The sequence below is a fragment of the Sitophilus oryzae genome, unplaced genomic scaffold (genome assembly GCF_002938485.1).
Source record: "Sitophilus oryzae breed Bouriz unplaced genomic scaffold, Soryzae_2.0 scaffold_1498_pilon_pilon, whole genome shotgun sequence".
Taxonomy (NCBI): Eukaryota; Metazoa; Arthropoda; class Insecta; order Coleoptera; family Curculionidae; genus Sitophilus; species Sitophilus oryzae.
The window spans coordinates 2,772,326-2,792,698 of record NW_022146167.1 but is presented as its reverse complement, the minus strand read 5'-3'; the positions used below and the strand labels follow the sequence as shown (position 1 = coordinate 2,792,698).

General features: G+C 32.7%; 1 protein-coding gene across 1 annotated transcript in view; it reads right to left on the bottom strand.

Moving 5' to 3' along the window:
- The window catches only part of LOC115877755 (vacuolar protein sorting-associated protein 13D-like), a 55,235-nt gene that overhangs the window by 6,832 nt on the left and 28,030 nt on the right, over window positions 1-20,373 (bottom strand). The window contains 27 exon segments of the mRNA XM_030894058.1: window positions 439-658; window positions 1,584-1,756; window positions 1,811-1,948; window positions 2,015-2,200; window positions 3,371-3,484; window positions 3,587-3,735; window positions 5,720-5,925; window positions 7,727-7,844; window positions 8,497-8,630; window positions 8,685-8,859; window positions 8,972-9,141; window positions 9,769-9,950; window positions 10,007-10,231; window positions 11,000-11,215; window positions 11,319-11,498; window positions 11,553-11,739; window positions 11,979-12,181; window positions 15,872-16,036; window positions 16,243-16,385; window positions 16,893-17,260; window positions 17,557-17,777; window positions 18,120-18,363; window positions 18,482-18,708; window positions 18,762-18,975; window positions 19,035-19,206; window positions 19,260-19,455; window positions 19,771-20,331. Coding sequence (XP_030749918.1) covers window positions 439-658; window positions 1,584-1,756; window positions 1,811-1,948; window positions 2,015-2,200; window positions 3,371-3,484; window positions 3,587-3,735; window positions 5,720-5,925; window positions 7,727-7,844; window positions 8,497-8,630; window positions 8,685-8,859; window positions 8,972-9,141; window positions 9,769-9,950; window positions 10,007-10,231; window positions 11,000-11,215; window positions 11,319-11,498; window positions 11,553-11,739; window positions 11,979-12,181; window positions 15,872-16,036; window positions 16,243-16,385; window positions 16,893-17,260; window positions 17,557-17,777; window positions 18,120-18,363; window positions 18,482-18,708; window positions 18,762-18,975; window positions 19,035-19,206; window positions 19,260-19,455; window positions 19,771-20,331 — 5,487 coding nt within the window.

Sequence of the window (20,373 nt, the reverse complement as noted above, 5' to 3'; positions counted from 1 at the left end):
TAAAATTAAGAAATATCTTATAAAACGAAGTAGATATTCTGAATTTTTAGACAAAAACAAAAAGCTTGAAGTGAGGAAAAATGCAATTTTTCGTAAAGTTTTTGTAATATTTGCTCCAATTGATTTGTGATTTAGTTTTTTAAACTCTGATTTGAGTTTCTTTTTTATTTTTTTATCTGCAATAAAACTTACCTATATATGTTTTTAACATACACAATTACACGTCTCGTTATATCTCCGTACATTATAAAAATTATACAGATTATACTGTGAATAGTTCTGACTGACAACGAAACGCATTAGCAAGCAAGGGGGATGTCAATGTTAGTCGGGAACTATTGTGAACTAAAGGTCTAGTTCGAGGAACGATTCCTCTGGAGGAACTAGAACTAAGGAACTAGTTCCTCCCAAGGAACTAGAATTCCCAGCTCTACTTACGACTTTGAAATGCTTGATAATGCTGTTGTACAAGAACTGGCTGGTCTCGAACGGATGCTTTCTCTCGAAAGAGTCCAAGGTGATAGTGGCGTCCTCAAAGTTTATGAGGGTTAGCCCCAGTTTTTTCTTGATTTTGTGTAAACTACCGGATAGTTTACCTGCTGTTCTCACACTTAACCTTATCTCGCCTGGTTTAAGCTGCAATACACCAAAATAATACCTGAAAATGTAAAAAAAACATGTTAAAATGTAAATGTTGTAGCGAAGATAACAATAAATAAGTTCAAGTGCTGTAAACTGTTTTTTAGTCCGAGAAAATAGGCCTTTGGTGTAAAAACTTTAATTTTTCTATAAGTTACTTTGAAAGATCTAAAAACGAATTGCGAAAGACTTTTTCAATTCATCCACGAGAAGGGGTGAAATAAATAAATAAAATTATTTTTTCGAAATTTCGGAGAAACGGTATGAACTAGAAAAAAAAAGTTCAAATAAAATTTATGGAGCGTCGGATTTTACATAGAATTGATCTCTATCCTTTTTTTGCTCAGATGAAAATTAACAGAGATAGGGTGGCTGGAAGCTAGGGGATGATTATTAAATTTAAAAAAATATATATAAGTCGCTGAAAAATTCATGTATTTAACATTTTTATTCAATTTGTTCGGGAAATTATAAATTCCAATTAAGATTTTTTTAAATTCACCCCGAGCAGGAGTGAAAAATAAAAATAAAGTGTTTTTTTCCAAATTTCAGAGATACGGTAGGGACTTTGAAAAAAATTGGCGCCGCGAGGCACGTATAGCCGCCCATACAAGTAAAGGAATTTTTCCAATTTGGTATGGTCGTCTAAAAATGTTTCAATGAAAGTTGTCTCCTAGCTTTTAGCCACCCTATCTCGGTTAATTTTGATTTGAACAAAAAAAAGTATAGAGACCATTTTTATATAAAATTGAACGCTCTACAATTTGAACTTTTTTCCTAGTCATTTCTCCGAAATTTCGAAAATTCAAGTTTTTACCAAATCTTCCTATTTCAAGGCCTATTTTCTTGGACTATTTTGTGTTTGACTTGTTTTTAAAAATAAGTTAATTTGCTATGTTTTTCATAATAAAACAGATTATAACAAATGTCTATACTTCATTCACCTTTTAGCACTGGCAGCTGAAACTTCCGATAACAACCTCTGAGTTTCATAGTCATTTTCATCCCTATTTATGACTTCCTCTTGATCGATATGCAATCCAACAAAAGCGAACAGCTTTAATAAAAGCTTTTCCTCGATTATAGCGGTGATTTTTTGAAGACTCAAAATAAAATACTAAAAAAATATATGTTAAGAAAGTTATTTAAAAAAAATAGAGATTAAGATTACTTTAAATATCACAGCGTTGTTATTCTGTTGCTCTTGTATTTCTGACTTCAAATCTATCGCTGGTAGATGATCTTCTGCTTCTTCAGTGGTTCTTGGTGGTGTGACGTATAAGACAACAGGTACAGGTGCGTCTAATAGCTAAACATATAGTTGTTTCATTATGTTAGAACTACTCTAGGTTAACTTATTTCTCTTGGGCCTTACCTGATTATCGATTTGTAAATCTTTGACGCTGATACAAAACTGTTTATTACGGGGTGTAATGACAGTTTCGCCTATGATATTCGAAAAATGGGCGTAGATCAGCTCTTCTGGAATTTGGCGGGAAACAACGCTGATTCCGATGCCCTTCAAATTCAGGTTGAACTGTAACTCGCTGTTGTCCTTTTTCTGCAAATAATCGTTCAGCTTAGCTAGACCATGTGCGTCTCAAAAGTGGCTCACCTCCATAACTTTTTGATTTTTCCAGATAAAAAAACAAGATTTCGTATGTTAGTATATGACATAAATTAGGATTGATTGACGTATTCAAATGTTTTTGATCGCTTCCTGTTTCACCGGAAATTACTACAACTTTTGATTTTTAAATGACACCCTTGGTATTTTTTTACTTTATTCCTTAGAAAATGACACTCTGAATAGAATGACATATCATATGTCAACTTTTGACATTTTCGCATATGGTTTATTTGAAATTGTAAAATGCGGATCATAACGATAATTTGACTCGAAATACCAAGTGTGGGGTACCAAATTATTTGTAAAAAATGCTTTTTTTAAATATGCTAATGAGCCACCCTTGTTCCATTTGAAAAAATTGAGATGATTTAAAATACGATTTGGGCATCTTTTAACCGGTCAGGATAAGACGCTAAAAACAGACGATCAAATCTATTTTTCCAAGTCTCCTTAATTAAAAATTAGTGTTTTTAACACAGCCGTGGCACTCTAGATTGAAATTTAAAATACGATTTTTTTTAAAGCGAAAATGTCAAAAGTTGACATATGATATGTCATTGTACTCAGGTGTCATTTTCTATCAAAAGTTGTAGTAATTTCCGGTGAAACAGGAAGTGACCAACACAACAACTGAATACGTCAATCAATCCTAATTTATGTCACATAGTAACATACCAAATCTTGCTTTTTTAAATAAAAAAATAAAAATGTTATAGAGGTGAGACACTTTTGAGGCGCACCCGGTATAAACTTTAATTTATTTGTTGATATAGTGTAAAAGTTGATTACCATATCAATAATGTCGGAAGTAATACAAAGAAGGCATATTTACAAACTGTGTCTCAGTAAACTAAATCTAAATGTCATTTTGCGATGACACCAGTTCTAAATAAACTCCTTGAAATGAATAAAGTCTATCCAAAAAAGTTAGAAAAGATTTAGACAGACGACATCCAGAAAATGACAGGAAATACAATTTACTTATAAACTAAAATGACAGCACTGTCACTGTCATGTATCCTCTTTGTTGGACCGAATTTATTTAACAGTTATTTCCCTAGAATAGGTTTCATTGTCACAGCAAGTTAAAAGTTTACTTACAGTGTCTTCGTCCTCTCCTACAGTTAATCTTGGTCTCTGAGATATAGTTCCCCACTCTCTGTCATCGGACAGAGCATAGACTCTCTTTTCTTTGACATCCATGATAGTAATCACCTTCAAATAATATCCAGTTAGTTGAGACAAAAATATTGTTAATAATAGCAACAATATAAATTGGAAGTTTAGAGAGAGTTAGATATATAATTAAAAAACTACCTGGGTGGGACCATCCATATTAATGTTTATTGTCAAGACGCCAGAACCAGGCCTCAGTCTTTGCGGCTCCACTGCTTGTTCAATTGGTATTCCTTTGTCCGTCAACTTATGACAGACAGGCTGAGGTAGACCCAAAACCGCCGCAGAACCTAATGAGATAATATACAAATATAATAATCATTCTAATATTCTAATACTCCGATAATATAAATAACTTAATTAATTCAAACATTTAGAAAACTCTAGCCTTAACGCATCTATAAGCGATACCAATTATACTTTTAGTTACGTAATTGAGAGCGCGATTTTTAAATTCATTGTTGCCAACCATGGACATATTCGGCGCCGGACTGACTAACTGGAATTTAAATTTCCCGCTGGGGATTCAGGTGGTAGCTCTGCTGTAAAAATTGTAAAATTGCCAGGTTTATTTATTTATTTCCTGACATTGTCATTCGTTTTGACACTTTAGTATTGTATTACGAGTTTTTGGTTTAAATAAATTGTGTTATCATATAAAAATTTTAGAGATCAGACCTTGCAGTCGAACATTGTTCTTTTTAGAACCTCTTTTAGTGCGAAGTGTACACCAGGGGGGTGACAGTTGCTGTCCTCCATTCGCAAATTTCAAGTTCCAGAGCTTTACGTCCTGGGCTACTCAGAACGGTTCTGAAAGGAGCTGTGCGCGATAGCCTGGTGCCTTCATATGGCGCGGAACAGTTCTGAACTTTATGACTCAATTGAATGGAGTGAGAGTATCGCGTTCTTGAACAGTTCAGAGCTGCACTACTACGTGAATGGAGGACAGCAAGTGAAAAGTTTAGTATGGCCGGAAGTATGGCCGCCTAGACAAGGACAGCAATGTTTCTGTCTAACTATTGTCTAACTCCACAGTTTAGAATTGACAGATTTGTTCTAGAACAAATTTTAATTCTCTCCGTTTAGTTTTTGTTTTGTAAATTCAATTTGATATTTCGGCCGAAATTTATAAATATAAAGGTAATAAAGCATATAAAATATATATTACATGAAAAATCCTGGAGAAAAAAACGTTTCTGCAGTACTAGGTATGTCCCATGTATATTAAAAATAGGTAGTAAATAAACACTATTTCTATATTTTTTAGATGCAAGAAAATTTTGTTATATGTTTATAATCGGCGATTTTTTGGAAAATGGAAACAATTTACAGCAAGGTAAGATCATTTTTAACTATAGCCAACATTAGTTATCTCCAGTATGTGTGAGTATGTGCGATTTATTGTCAATAATACAGTAAATCTGACTGATACAATATGATTGTTATCCGACTAAAAGTCTCTTTTTGCTTCTTTTGGATTTATAAACCAGGTCTCTTTGGGAATAATTATTTATTTATACCTAGTGATATTTTTACATTGTTAATTTTAGTATAAAAAAGTTTGTTTTTCTGTTTTCAGGGTTTTGTATACTAAGGCTCCCGTTTTCATGTTCCTGAATACGTGTATTTATTTACAAATTACTGTAAGTCATGCTTATACCGTACTAATTTACGTTAAAACTGAAATCATTCAATTCTTTATTTTTATATTTATTAGTCACGTTGTCTCATATTTCAAATAAATATGTTTGAATAAATTTTTATTTTGTTTTATTTATGATAAGAAAGTGTACAAAATACATTTAAACTGAAAGAGGGCCCGCCATTGAATAACCGGAAAGGGAAATAAAAATGAAGCCATCATGTCAACCTGTCAATTGGAAAATTAGTTCTCCAGACGACAACGAAGGCTTTTGGTGGCGTATCGTGTTTCCACGATTTAACACAGAGTTGACACTTCTTTCTAGTTAATTATTTTATGGTGTACACAGGAAACACAGGAAATGGCCCCTTTGAACAGGAAAGCAGTAGTAATGGCCCTTTGTGTCCCTTAAGTTCTGTTAAGGAGGTGAGTTTTGTTGATGTAAATAATAATATAATTTGTAATTAAGTTATTTTTGTTTCCTAAAATATTTTGATTAAAAGAAAATATGAAAAAGTGGGCAACGCTGTGCCGGTCAAGCATAACCACGTAACTAACGTAACAGTTTATTTGACATGAACTATATTTCTAATAGATCGTTTTAGACCGATTTCTAAATAGTCAGACTTTACCTTCTCTGAGTCCGAAGAATCCATCCTCCGACTGCACGCACATGTTGTAGTGGTCGCAACATAACCTCCCTTCGCCGGTAAAGCGCCATCTCTGCGTCGACAACCTTCTGCGATCTATTTTTCGCAAAGCGAGTCTGCTAACAGAATTAGACATTTTCCTATGGAATCTCCTACTACTACTAGTACCAGAATTAAAATTAACATGGCTGAAATCAGAGAAAACGCCTTGGACAATGCGGGTTTAGTTTTCTGACATTGCGAACGAACCCTGCACCGGTGTAGGTTAGAACAAGCGCAGGTCTGATGGTATACACAGACAGATATAGCGTTAGATGAAGCTTAATAGCATGTGACGAGCGATAAATATAATTATAATAGACTTTATTGAAAAGTTTAGTTATTGTAATCGCAAAACATTTTCCGATGCACGCCATCAATCATATCGACATTGACACTAAAGTCTATCAACCTGACTAAATGAAATTTTGGCAAAAATGTTTAAATGTGTTGTATAATTTAAGACACCGAGCAGCTCTTCATTTTACTTTATACAGATTTATTTTATTTAGATTAAAGCTGCAAAAATTAGTTTAAACCGAATTTTATTATCGCTATGTTGGTCACATTGCGCCGTGTTCAGCAACGTTGTCCTTTATTATTTGACAATTATCCTAGTGTCAGTCATTATTTTGTATAATATCGTGTGGTTTTTTGCCTATTTTCATAGTATTTTTTTTTAAAATTGCACTTTTAAGCAGAAACAGTTCTTTTAAGAACTAAATTTTCGAGTTTCTGTATTGCATTTCTTGAAATTGTGTGTTGAAAATATGCCGAAGCAAAGAGCTTGTAGCTTCCCTGTTTTTTAAAACTATTTTGAACGAGAACGTGACAATAAAGGTTCTTTATTACCCTTGACTGCAGTCAGAAAAGTAAGTTTGATTGATAAGCACATTATACCACTTTCAAAGTTAGTTTTTATTAAATTTTGTGATTATTAGTTTGTGCATTAATAGCACCCTCTTACTTGTTATTTATGGCGTTGTAAGATGTACATCAATAAATATATTAACGCTTATAGTAATCTTCATAATGGACTAGTTTTTGCCAATATGTAATAAGTAAAAAAAGTTATAAAACAGATAAATCAATTAATCACTAAAATATTAGTTATTAAATTAAAAACAGAACGTAAAACTCTTTAAAAAATGATATAATATGTTTGTGAATTTTAAATTAAGATTCATCTCATAAATCCATCACAATCTGGCAGCGCTGTCGCCATAGCTTGTCACTCAAACTTGATCACGTGCATCGGAAATTGTTTTGCGATTACCATAGTTTTATAAAATGCTGAAAATTTTATTTTTGTATAACGTTCTCAGAGAACGAACGAGAATAAAGGAACAAATCCGAGCACAAAATGGATACACAATTCGATAGAAAATTGCATTCTAAGTAGAATGACAATATGTAAACTTTTGACATTTTCGCTTAAAAACCCTTATTTTAAATTTCAATCTAGAGTACCATGGTTGTGTTAAAAACACTAGTTTTTAATCAAGGAACCTCGGAAAAATTGATTTGATTGTCTAATGTTTTTCGTGTCTTATCCTGGCCGGTTAAAAGATGGCCAAATCATATTTTTAATCATATCTCAATTTTTTCAAATGGAACGAGGGTGGCTCATTAGCATATTTGAATAATATAGTAGTATATTACAATATACAGCATGATCGAAAAAAACTGGCGTCCAGTTGGCTTGGGAATGAACATCAACGACATTCTCCATATAATTTTACATATAAAATGACAGCGATCTTCATATAATAGCTATCGCTGACGCCGTTTTTTTTTTATTTATTCGATCATACAGTAGTAGTAATTATAATATAGTAGTCTTTAAGTAGCAGTTATGTAGTAATTTAAAATACGAATTTGTAAAAGAAATGAAAGCATATTATATGTATCTCTCGTCATAATATGATCTTAAAAGCACAGACATGTTACCTCGTAAGAAAGCTGGGTTGTGGAGCAGTATCCGCTATATCTAACACTAAGATGTTGCTCTGGGATACTGGAGAATTCGGATGTGTAGGAGGACTACTTCCTTCATGTTGCAGATAACCTGGAAAACAGTGAAAAATAAAGATATAGTTTGAACGATGACTTTGCAGACTTTAACAGTAGTAAATGACTATAGTCTTACAAATGAGAGAATATATGACAGTCAACAGTTATAGTCATTTTAACTCAAAAGACTAGACTTTATTTTCTTCAATTTTTGGATTTGTCTGCATAAAGCGTCCCATGTCTCTCTGGACATACTTTAGATAGTGTTGCAATATGCTCCAAATCTACCGTATGATCGAAAAAAAAAAACGGCGTCAAAGGCGGCTGGGCATGACAATCGATGATAATTTTGGCGAGGTCAATCTCTGGACGTGATTAACAAAAAATTGATATAAAACTTGCCAAAAATGAACACTAATTATAGAAATATTAAAAAAGGATAGAACGTTTCCAGAGATACAAATCTATTTCCAAAGATTTGTTTTCCCAAATTTTAAATTAGACCATTTAAAAATCTTTTTACTCAATATAAAAATAAATTACAACCTTCTTAAGGCCAACTGGCAGTAAGCGCCATGAAAAAATAAATAAGAGTATGGGGTAAATCACTTCTAGGGCTTAGCCTCGCCAGAATTATCATCGATTATTATTCCCCAGCCGTCTTTGATGCCGTTTTTTTTTTCGAATGGTATATTTCAAAAATTTACCTTCGGATGTAAATTTCCACAGCTGAGATCTTTGCCCAGGTATCTTCCTAGCCAAAATAACTTTATTGTTTCGTCCTATATCCAACACCAATTCCTGGCATTCCACTTCTTGAGGATCTTTCACCTTCTGATGACTGAAACACACCCACCTTTAATTTAGACATTATTTAAACAACAGATATATTTACTTTTTAAACGTTCCCACGAAAGCAATATATATGAAATTTTCGTAGGTTAATTCCTCCGTCGGGCCTAAGTTGTTGAGATTATACGCATGGGTTACGCCTCCTGGAGCTATCAGTTTTATGTAATTCGCTTTGGTGGGTTCATCCAGAGCGTAAGGCACACTAGAATGCGCTCTTGCTAAAAAATGGTAGAGATATAGTGTTTTTTTAGGTTAACATAATATAACGTGGCATTCTCTGAAGTGTCAAGAGTGATATTCTCTTGCTGAACAGACTGTAAATATATCTACCTGTACTAAGCAATTCACAACCACTCTGTCCAAATATAATAGACACTTCGGAAAAATTATCTACTCTTATAGGAGGCGGCATGGTGTCAGCATCAGTAAACACCACATAATATGTAGCACCCTGTAGAACAACTTCGAGACGAAGAAAGTATACTCTCGAATTGGCATCTCTATAAAAAAAATTGGTCAAGTGCGAGTCGGACTCGCGCACGAAGGGTTCCGTACCATTCATTATCTATACAACATTAGGCACTATATTATTATGAACTTTTTTTCCGATTTAGCTGAAATTTTGAATGCGCGTATAAGTAATTTAAAAAAAATGAAGAAACACATTACTAAAAATTGTCAATATAATCAAAAATAAATATGTAAAAAGTAAAAATATATATGTAAAAATATGTAAAAATTAAAAAAAAAACGATTAAAAAAACTCGCCTTGACTAGGATTCGAACCTGCCTTATTACGGCTCCAACGTCATAGCAGCGTAAAGTCCTAACGCTTTAACTACGCGGCCACCGAGGACTTGAAAGATTCTATGTAAAATTCTTACTTAAAAGATAATGTTTAGTGAAAGTACTTTTTTGTTTATAAACATTTATTTAATTCTGTTTTTAGTATTTGTTCTTATAGCGGCAACATAGATACATTATCTGTGAAAATATCAACTATCTAGCTATAACGGTTCATAAGATAGACCTTTGTGACAGACGGACGGACGGACAGCGAAGTCTTAGTAATAGGGTTCCCGTTTTTACCCTTTGGGTACGGAACCCTAAAAATGGTCTGACTATACCTTATATTTATATGCATTGAATTGTCTGTGTCGATTTGGAATCCTCCTGACCATCCACAATCAGGAATATCTTCAATCGAAACGCTGAGAAGCAAAGGCTTGTCTAGGACAGACCAATGGAAAGGCAAATGAGAATTTGGCACAGCTTTCATAAAAGCTTTTCTACTCTGTGGGCTGTTGATCTAAAATTAATTAAAGATGTGTAATTCGTAGGAAAAAAAACTACAAAAATACTTACTGAATTTTTGACCATATGCGACTGTGCAAAGGCTAACTTATAGGAACTTTTGTTGTGTAGTTGAAATCTGGGCGATATGAATATGATCGTGGTATTTCTGTATTTGCCTCTACCAAATCGTACTTCGATTCCTATGATGAAGACTCTATCTGACCTATCCTCGCGTATAGTTACGTATAACTTGCGATATTGTGTGCCTTTTCTTACATGAAAATTTGAACACCACTAAAATTCAAAACTCTCTGTTACTGGATATAGTCTTTCCATAGAAAGAAGGTATAACACTGACAAATTAACATAGAAAATACTTCAAACATAGTAGTTCAAATGTACTATTAAATACAAAACAATCTATTATTAGATATAGTCTGCTTCTATATTATTAATTCAAGCATAATAGTTCAAATGTATCATTAAAATACAAAATAATATAAACCCTCCGGCAAAAAAACCCGGCCACTAAAAACTAATCCCAATTTCAAAGTTGGATTTCTCGCGAACCACTCATTAGATTTTGATGATTTTTTTTAAATTGTAAATTAATTCCTTCTTAACGGATGCTACGTCAGAAATTTTTATTCCGAATTTATTTTGAGGATATACAGAGCACAACAATAAGACGAAGTTTTTTGCCCGAACTTTGTAACACCCTGTAGGGTGCAGCAGCGGTAGTAAATATATATATGCTCAAAATAAATTCGGAATCAAAATTTCTGACGTAGCATCCGTTAAGAAGAAATTAATTTACAATTTAAAAAAAAAATCATCAAAATCTAATGAGTGGTTCGCGAGAAATCCGACTTTGAAATTGGGACTAGTTTTTAGTGGCCGTTTTTTTTTTGCCGGTGAGTGTATTATTAGAAATAGTCTTTCTAAAGACAGAAGATATGGCAGTGACAAACTAATGTAGAAAATACTTCAAGCCTAGTAGTTCAAATGTACCACATTTAAAAAATGCTTTATCTGCAAATATTCTTCGAATATGACACTTACTTGTGGTGTCCCATCCCAGACGACTCTTTTACCGACTCTAGCATTTATGGTTTGACTAGTATCGTGTTCCAAAAAACTAAAAAGCAAAGGCGAGACCATTCTGGCTTGCTCGTGCTCATCAAACTGTCCTGCAGCTTCCATGGAGGTTCCCGACTGTTTAAAAACGATCGGAAGTCCTGTTCTATTTACAATCCAATACGAGGCCAGAATGGATATCTAAAAAAATATATCGCTTATATATCGCGACTAACTTAGTTATAAAAATATAAGGTAATTCTTTTTTATTTAACATGTTTGTATAAAAATTTATAAGATATACCTTGATCTTTGCGTCCCTATTTAATGAAACTTCAGCTGTTAGATACAATTTTCTTTGTTTAGAATCCTCCAATTTGATTTTATAGGCTTGTTGCGTTATTCCCGGGACTATAACAAAATGACTACTCATCTTGAAATTTTCCAACCTAATTTCTAAATACATATCTTGCTCTAGATCAACCTAAAAATTATACTCAATCAAAACAAAGAATGTTTCATTTTCAATAGGAGTTACATGTGTCAATGCTGCGCTACATCCTGGTTTAATAACATTGCTATCTCCAGCTAATGCATACTGTAAATCTAGTGGTAAAAGATTCACCAACATCAGTGGTGGCATTAAAACAATCTGGTGCATAGGCTGTTCAATTTTCATGTTTCTTTCAACCAAGACTTTTTCCCGCAACGATTGAGCGCAAAATCTAGAATATTAAATGAAATGAACATTAAAAACTGAAGATTTTCTCTGGTCAGCAAGAATAAATTGTTACAAAGTCTTTCCATCGAAAGAATACACGACTGACAGTAATTTTTGACAGATGACGTCGTAAAATGACAGTTACGGACTGTCATCTGTCAAAATGTTTCCTGACTCGTTGGACAGACTTTATGCTTAACAAGATATAATCTATAACCACAGATTTAATGTTTAAATTATAACCTGTAGTTGTCTCCCTTGTGTGTATGACAGGCTCCACTTTGTATTCTTTGACTACTCAAAGATTCGTTCCACATCAGGGTAGTATTAGAAAACGTATATTGATGAGCTAGTCCTGTTGGTCTAATGTTTATCAAAGAATGGGCATGCGCTATAGGTAAAGCCAGACACCCTTTAGGTTCTAGTGTACAATTTTTTGTTGGTAACTAAAAAAAAACAAAGTATATCATAAAATATGATGAGGTTGCTTATATTTACCCATAATGGAATGAAATCGTGAGGTAATCTACTTTCCAACTTCATTTCGATGGCGTGAGGTAAATTATTGGTAATTCTTAGTCCGGACCTCACTGTAACTAATTTTCTTGCTGATCCTTCCAAGGCCACATCGAAAACAACTCTGCCAGGTGGAATATCGATATTCTACAGAAATATATTAAGATTTACAAAGAATCATGTAGACGAACTATGGATTTACATGAACCAATGAAGCGTCATTGTTTTTACGCAGTTTTATTGGTTTATTTCAAAAATAACATACCACAGTTCAACGTTGTCTAATCGAATCAACGAATCATCATTTGATGAATGGTTTGTATGAAACACCCTTTATATCGAAGTATCAGACTTACCCTATTAAGAACATCAGCTGGAGTATCCCTAAAATACGTGCCAACTTTATCAATAGTTATAGGTTCAACTGGGTGCCATCCATCTATTTTGACTGTCAAATAGTGCAGTTCCAATTTATGAGAATTTTGATACCTTGATTTATCTGTAAAAATACAAAAAAAATCTGTTTTCTCAAACAAAAAAAATGATAATTAGTATGTTAGTAGACGACATAAATTTGGATTGATCTCAATTCTTTTCGGTCACTTCCTGTTTCACCGGAAATGACTGAAATTAAAAATTAGTAGTTTTATCACAGTCATGGCACTTTAGATGGCACTTTAAAATACTATTTTTTAAGCAAATATGTCAAAGGTTGACATTTAAAATGTCATTCTATTCAGAATGTCATTTTCTATCGAATAAAATAAAAAAAATATCGAGAGTTCTATTTAAAAATCAAAATTTGTAGTAATTTCCGGTGAAACAGTAGATGACCAAAACTAATAATTGAATACGTCAATCAATCCTGATTTGTCATATACATACATACCAAATCTCGTTTTTTTATCTGAAAAAATAAGAAAGTTATAAAGGAAACACTTTGAAAAAAACACCTTGTATATTGAACTTTAAAATATATAAAAAATTTTAAGGTGTCCTCTTAACATACCTCTGTTAGTAAAAGAAAACGGTATCGTGTCCCCAGCTTCCGCAATAATCCAGTTATCCTCATTATTCGGTATCAGAGGTTTTGGAGTATTCAAGTTGCTCAAGAGCAAGGTAAACTTCAAACTGCTACCCGTGTCGTTCTTTAAAGCAAAAGGTATAAAAGGAGACCTTCTTCTGAAACTCATTGTGCCTTTCTGCGCGACACTGGACTTCTTCATGAAATCATTAATCCAGTTTTCTTTAACTTGTCTGTACAAGTCCATAAAGGTGGAGGTCATGTTGAAGTTTAACGTGTGATCTGATTGGACCTTTAGCTTGAGGCGGGTCTTTAACATTTGTGGCATGTTTTTCTCCCACGATATTTTACAGCTAAAATTATGAAAAAATTGTATATTGTTTTATTAGGAGTAAAAATGATACTTTTTGTGGTGAGGTTGAGTACAAAACGTACAAAAAAAGTACATATTTTTCAAACGTCATAAAAGTATTAACTTTTGCGACGTGATTGACAATATAAAAAAGTCATCTTAACGCCTAGGCATAAGAGTAAAGCACTTTTATGCCTAGCATAAAAGTACGAAAATATATTATTAAACTGGCATAAAGTGTCAAATTCAACGAGAGTAACCATAGATTCTCGATATACAGGGTTGTTGACCACAGACGACACGGAGTATTGTAGCTAAACGATTAGATTTTTAAAAATTGTAAATTTTGGGTTCGTTGAAGGACTATTAGAGCTACAATTTAAAAATATTTTTACAAGATACAGAGTGTCCCAAATAAATAAAAAATATCAAAGTTGTATTTTTTTAAATGGATCACCTTGTATATTATTACATTTTTAGTTTCTACGATTAAAATAAAGGTAAATTTGATAAAGGTTTATTACACTTAAACCTTACAGTTTTTGAAATATTTTCAATTTTGTGAAATTGCAGTCAAAATTTTAAGGCTTCATTTCTCCAAGAATATCAAAGTTTTTAATACTAAATATTTACTGAAGTTTATTTATTGATGAGTTATTGTGTTGCAATAATTAAAATTATACTACCTTATACAGAGTGTCTAAAATTTTATTTTAAACAATTACTAGCTTTAAACGGCAATAATTTGTTTAATTTAAACGGAACACCCTGTATATTTTATGAGAATCAGATGCACAATTTAATTGTCTATCAAATTGTATTATACCATTTTTTACCTATAACTTCAAGTTTCTGTAGAAAATGCATTTTCTTGTAATTTTAAATTCATTTATCAATATACCCATGGAGATTATTTTTAAAGATGTACCAAATTTTTAAAGAGTACAGATACTAATATTGTCGATGTAGTTTGTTTACTTCATTAAAAAATAAAAAAAAAAACTGTTTAAATATTTGTTAAAGAGGACCAATTAATATGATTCCAGTATTCAAACTACATTGATTGACTGTTTGCGTTGATTAATAATAATTGCTCCAAAAACTAAAAAACTGAATTTTTTATGTGTATTAGACAGTGTGGTAAAAAGTAACACCTTAAAAATGATATTTCATTTTTTCACAAATGCTTATTTGTAACAGAAATTAACATTACCTGGAAATCCATTAATGGCCCTAAACTCCCTTTCAATTTCTTCTGCCCTTACTTGACTTGGCCAAGAAATAATTTTAAATTTCTTATTTACTTTTAGCAGTAGATTACAAACTCTGTATAAAATGCTCCAACAAGTACTCCTACTGATCCCAAAACGATCAGCTACAGATCTAAAACAAGGTTTGAATTTTACCATGGTTAATAAAAGTTGCATATTGCCTCTGATATAACTCTGAGAATAGAACTCACCGAAAACACTCTAAGTTTGCCAAACACCAAATTGTAACCATAAGTTGCTTATCAAGTGGCACAGGCACTGTTCCACAATGAACTGTGGAGTCAGAAACGCTATATAACTTGCCAAGTAAGTCTTCAAATGTACAAAGGTTTATTTTAAAATGAGATTTAAATGTTTTATCTGAAAGTCGTGGCACAATTTCTTCAGCATATTGTTGTACCCTTGGAGCTCTTTCTACTTCTGTTTCACTATCACTGCTGTCAAAAAATATACTGTTCGCAAAATTTAACATCAGACCTATTGCCTGGTCTGTGTTTATATCCATTTTAGGCAGATTTAAATGGAAAGTCTTTTTCTTTTTTCTTAATTGAAGTTATATCACCGAACCACACAGAAAATAGGTTATATTTATAGTATTTTTTTTTTTTTTGAACAGAAGGCTCTGACAGCTCGAAAACGTTCGTCTTCCGTCACTGCTCCGTACTCCGCAATCACGTGATTTAACTCGGCCTCTGCCCGCCCTCATCTGCGATTTGTAATGTCGAACGCAGCTAGAGTATATAAGCCGGAGCCATCGACAACTGAGACAGTTTTTGAAATTTGAATATACCGCGTGGAAATTGAAAATCGGACAATTTGGTGAAAGAATCTTATAAATAGTTAGTTTGTTGTGTGTTATAAGTTAGTAATTGTGTATAAAGTGAGAAAATAAATTCGTTAAGTATTTTATCGTGAGTTTAAATTAGTGGACCCACGGAATCCGTAACAATATGATGAGATCGCGTATACTTACCCATAATGGAATGAAATCATGAGGTAATCTACTTTCCAACTTCATTTCGATGGCGTGAGGTAAATTATTGGTAATTCTTAGTCCGGACCTCACTGTAACTAATTTTCTTGCTGATCCTTCCAAGGCCACATCGAAAACAACTCTGCCAGGTGGAATATCGATATTCTACAGAAATATATTAAGATTTACAAAGAATAATGTGGACAAACTGTGGATTTACATGCACAAATTAAGTGTCATTGTTTATACGCAGTTTTATTGGTTTATTTCAAAAATAATATACCATAGTTCAACGTTGTATAAAATCAAAGAATCATCATTTAATGAACGATTTTTATGAAACACTCTTTATATCGAAGTATCAAACATACCCTATTAAGAACATCTGCTGGAGTATCCCTAAAATACGTGCCAACTTTATCGATAGTTATAGGTTCAACTGGGTGCCATCCATCTATTTTGACTGTCAAATAGTGCAGCTCCAATTTATGAGAATTTTGATACCTTGATTTATCTATGAAAATACAAAAAAAAAATATGTTTTCTCAAACAAAAAAACGATAATTAGTATGTTAGTATAGGACATAAATTTGGATTGATCTCAATTCTTTTCGGTCACTTCCTGTTTCACCGGAAATGACTGAAATTAAAAATTAGTAGTTTTATCACAGTCATGGCACTTTAGATGGCACTTTAAAATACTATTTTTTAAGCAAATATGTCAAAGGTTGACGTTTAAAATGTCATTCTATTCAGAATGTCATTTTCTATCGAATAAAATAAAAAATATCGAGAGTTCTATTTAAAAATCAAAATTTGTAGTAATTTCCGGTGAAACAGTAGATGACCAAAACTAATAATTGAATACGTCAATCAATCCTGATTTGTCATATACATACATACCAAATCTCGTTTTTTTATCTGAAAAAATAAGAAAGTTATAAGGGAAACACTTTGAAAAAACACCTTGTATATTGAACTTTAAAATATATAAAAATTTTAAGGTGTCCTCTTAACATACCTCTGTTAGTAAAAGAAAACGGTATCGTGTCCCCAGCTTCCGCAATAATCCAGTTATCCTCATTATTCGGTATCAGAGGTTTTGGAGTATTCAAGTTGCTCAAGAGCAAGGTAAACTTCAAACTGCTACCCGTGTCGTTCTTTAAAGCAAAAGGTATAAAAGGAGACCTTCTTCTGAAACTCATTGTGCCTTTCTGCGCGACACTGGACTTCTTCATGAAATCATTAATCCAGTTTTCTTTAACTTGTCTGTACAAGTCCATAAAGGTGGAGGTCATGTTGAAGTTTAACGTGTGATCTGATTGGACCTTTAGCTTGAGGCGGGTCTTTAACATTTGTGGCATGTTTTTCTCCCATGATATTTTACAGCTAAAATTGTGAAAAAAATAGTAATATTATACAGTGGTTACTATAATAATTGTTTGTTGTGGGTTAAGCCTGGTTGACATGGTCCAAGTGTACTTGGACGCAGCCATACTGTATACTTGTATGTTATAAAGCCTTCCAACTTAACTTGGATAAAACAGATAATACGATACAAGTAAAGTACATTCATATGGTAGCATTCAAGTGTACACTTCCAAGTACAACATATTTTTTTGATAACTAAATAATAAAAGAAAAACACTTTTTCTGAATTACTGTTTTATATTTATTTTACTTACATCCAAGGTTCAATGATTGGTTCCCATCCAGAAAGAACCCTGTTGTAATAATCGCTAGCCAGAGAACAGTGTATATAACCATTAGAACCAACCGGATTTGTAAAATTTATATCAGGCAACGTTTGTACGAATTCCAAATCAGAGAACAATAGTTCTATTAAGGGCACATCAGAATCACCACAATCGTCGATGATACAGATGGAAATACAACTAGCTTTAAGCTAAAAATAAAAATAAAACAAATATTATTTAATACAATGCAAAAAGTGTTTCAAATAGTCACAATACACATACAACTGCATTGATACTAAAGGGAAGCAAAAAGTTATCTAAAAACAATATTTTATAGAAATAACAGTCTCAGCTGTTGTTCCTAAATAACATTTGGTATTGGAACTGTTACTATTATTTAAAAATAACGGGTTTCTGTTATTTATATATTTTTTTTCTTGTTTGCTAAGTTCAGATTAGTTGAATTTCACATGATATAATAACTGTCTGTCAAAGGAGAAAGATGCTTTTGACAGACAACATCTAGAAGTGCAATAATTGTGTGTCCTTACTTCAATGGTTTTTATATCTAAAGTTTTCTTCTGTTTAATGTTATAATTAACTTTGGCATGCTGAGTCAGCCAAATTGCTGCGTCGTCCAGTCTATTTTCACATATTTCCAAGGCTTTCAAACAATCTTCGTTGCTAAAACCCAGCGCCATTAATACCTTTAATTTATTTCTTAATTTAGGAGATTCTTCTATTTCTTTTTCCTGTCCAGTCATGAATTGTTTTGGTAAAGAGTCCAACATTTGTCTAGAAAATTTATAAATTATTAGAAAACTATCTACAGGGTGATACTATAACTTTGAAACAATAATCAGGAGAAAATCTTGTCAATGTATATTACATGTTTTATCTGTTATAAACATACTTGAACATGCACATGTCATGGTAAGACAATCGAACTGTCAAAAACTGTAACTGTATTTCCATAAGACCATCTTTAACCACTTCAATGTTCAGAGTGATCGGGTCAATAATAGATAAGGCTGTTTCATCTTCAATTCCCAATATACACGAAAACATTTCACAGTTATTTAAGCTACAGGACAACGGCTTTTCTAAATGGTTTGGTCGGTATTTTACCACTGTCGTACTCTAAAAAAAACACTCAGTATCATAATACATTTAGTGTTTTCAAATTGCTTTACCTTTAAAATAACTGCGTTACTATCCCACTGAGATGAATCTTCAACAACTACCAGTTCAGAATCGGTAACGTTTAGTTTAAGTTCAAAAGAAATATCTCGACCAGTACTCAGAGTTTTCGTTATTTTCTGATGCTCAGGACTGGTATAAATAATCTCAAACTCCTGGAAAATAAACTCCCTCACTGATTCCCACCAATCAAATATCGCCATCAGTCTAAAACAATCGAAATATTGAATTATATAGAACGGTACATTTGAACTACTTTCGTTTACCTCATGTTATTCAGTAAAATCGTCACTTTTATGTGATCCTGCCGTCTCCTGCTGTGTATTTCGGCTTGGACAAGATCACTGGACCCTGTAGAGTTCTTTATAGGCTGCAGGATATTCGTAAATACGTTATTATTGTTTTTAGACTCGTGTTCTGAACCTTCAAACCTTGTATCTGTAAGAAAAAGCGTATTATCAAAATAACGTTTGGTATTCGATTTATTTTACCAAGAACTAGAATTTCTTGTGAAACTAGGTCAACATCTTGACTTAGATTACTGAATGTCTCAACTGTTAAATGAGATTTTATAAAATTGATACATGTTAATGGTGAGTGGTATCCATGAGACATTACCAGACGTAAAGAAACGTTTTGCATGCTCAATTTTATGGATGATATAATCCATTCTTCTCTGGATTCCATCTAAAATATATAAAGTATAATATATTGATAAATTTGTCGTCAAAATTAACAAATATTTATTAAAATAAACCTAAATCCAGTAATTCATATTATCTCTATTGATTTAAATGGCATGTTTTTACACATAACATTTCGTTTAAACCAAACATTTAACATTGTGTAAGGTAAAGCTTTGGCTCAAACGAAAAATATTAGATTGCTTCTGCAAGCCAAGACCAAAAAATATAATTAAATTCGATTGAGTAGTTCAAAAAATGCAAATGTAATGTTATTTTCTTTTAATTCGAGTTAAATGTATACTATTAAAACAATAACCTCAATGCTAGCACTCCTCAAATAGACCGAAGGAAATATTCTTTCCGTATCTTCACCCAAATTATAAGTCAATAAACCTCTTATTAATTTGTACTGTTGTAAGTCCAATGCTCCGTCTAGAGTAGACAAATTTCCATATATACTCGAATCAGCAACGATGTGACAGAAGTTTTTGTACAAGTTCCTTTCATACTGAAGTTTTAGTTCAAACTTTTTCGTTAACAAAGACGGTCCTTTTCTCATAATAAACGACGAACCAAATTTAAAGCTGTTATCTGAAGATTTCTTTAAAGGACTGAGTTCACTCTCTTTGATACCTGTGTACAGGTCCATGTTTTCTAAGTCAATGTGCATCACCTCAAGGAGACACTTCTTTTTGGATTCTGTATCGGATAAGACGCTTATAGTGCCTTCGTCACCAGAAAGTTTGAAAGTGTTTGTGATCACGAGTTGTCCTAGGTCAATGATGAGTAAACTGGTAGATTTTGAGCTTACAGGAAGTAGGATTATTGGATAACCAACCTTGAGATTGAGTGACAACCGGAAAGGTTCACTTGAAACCTACAAAAAATAATTTTCTATTGTGAGCAGTGTGTTGAACCA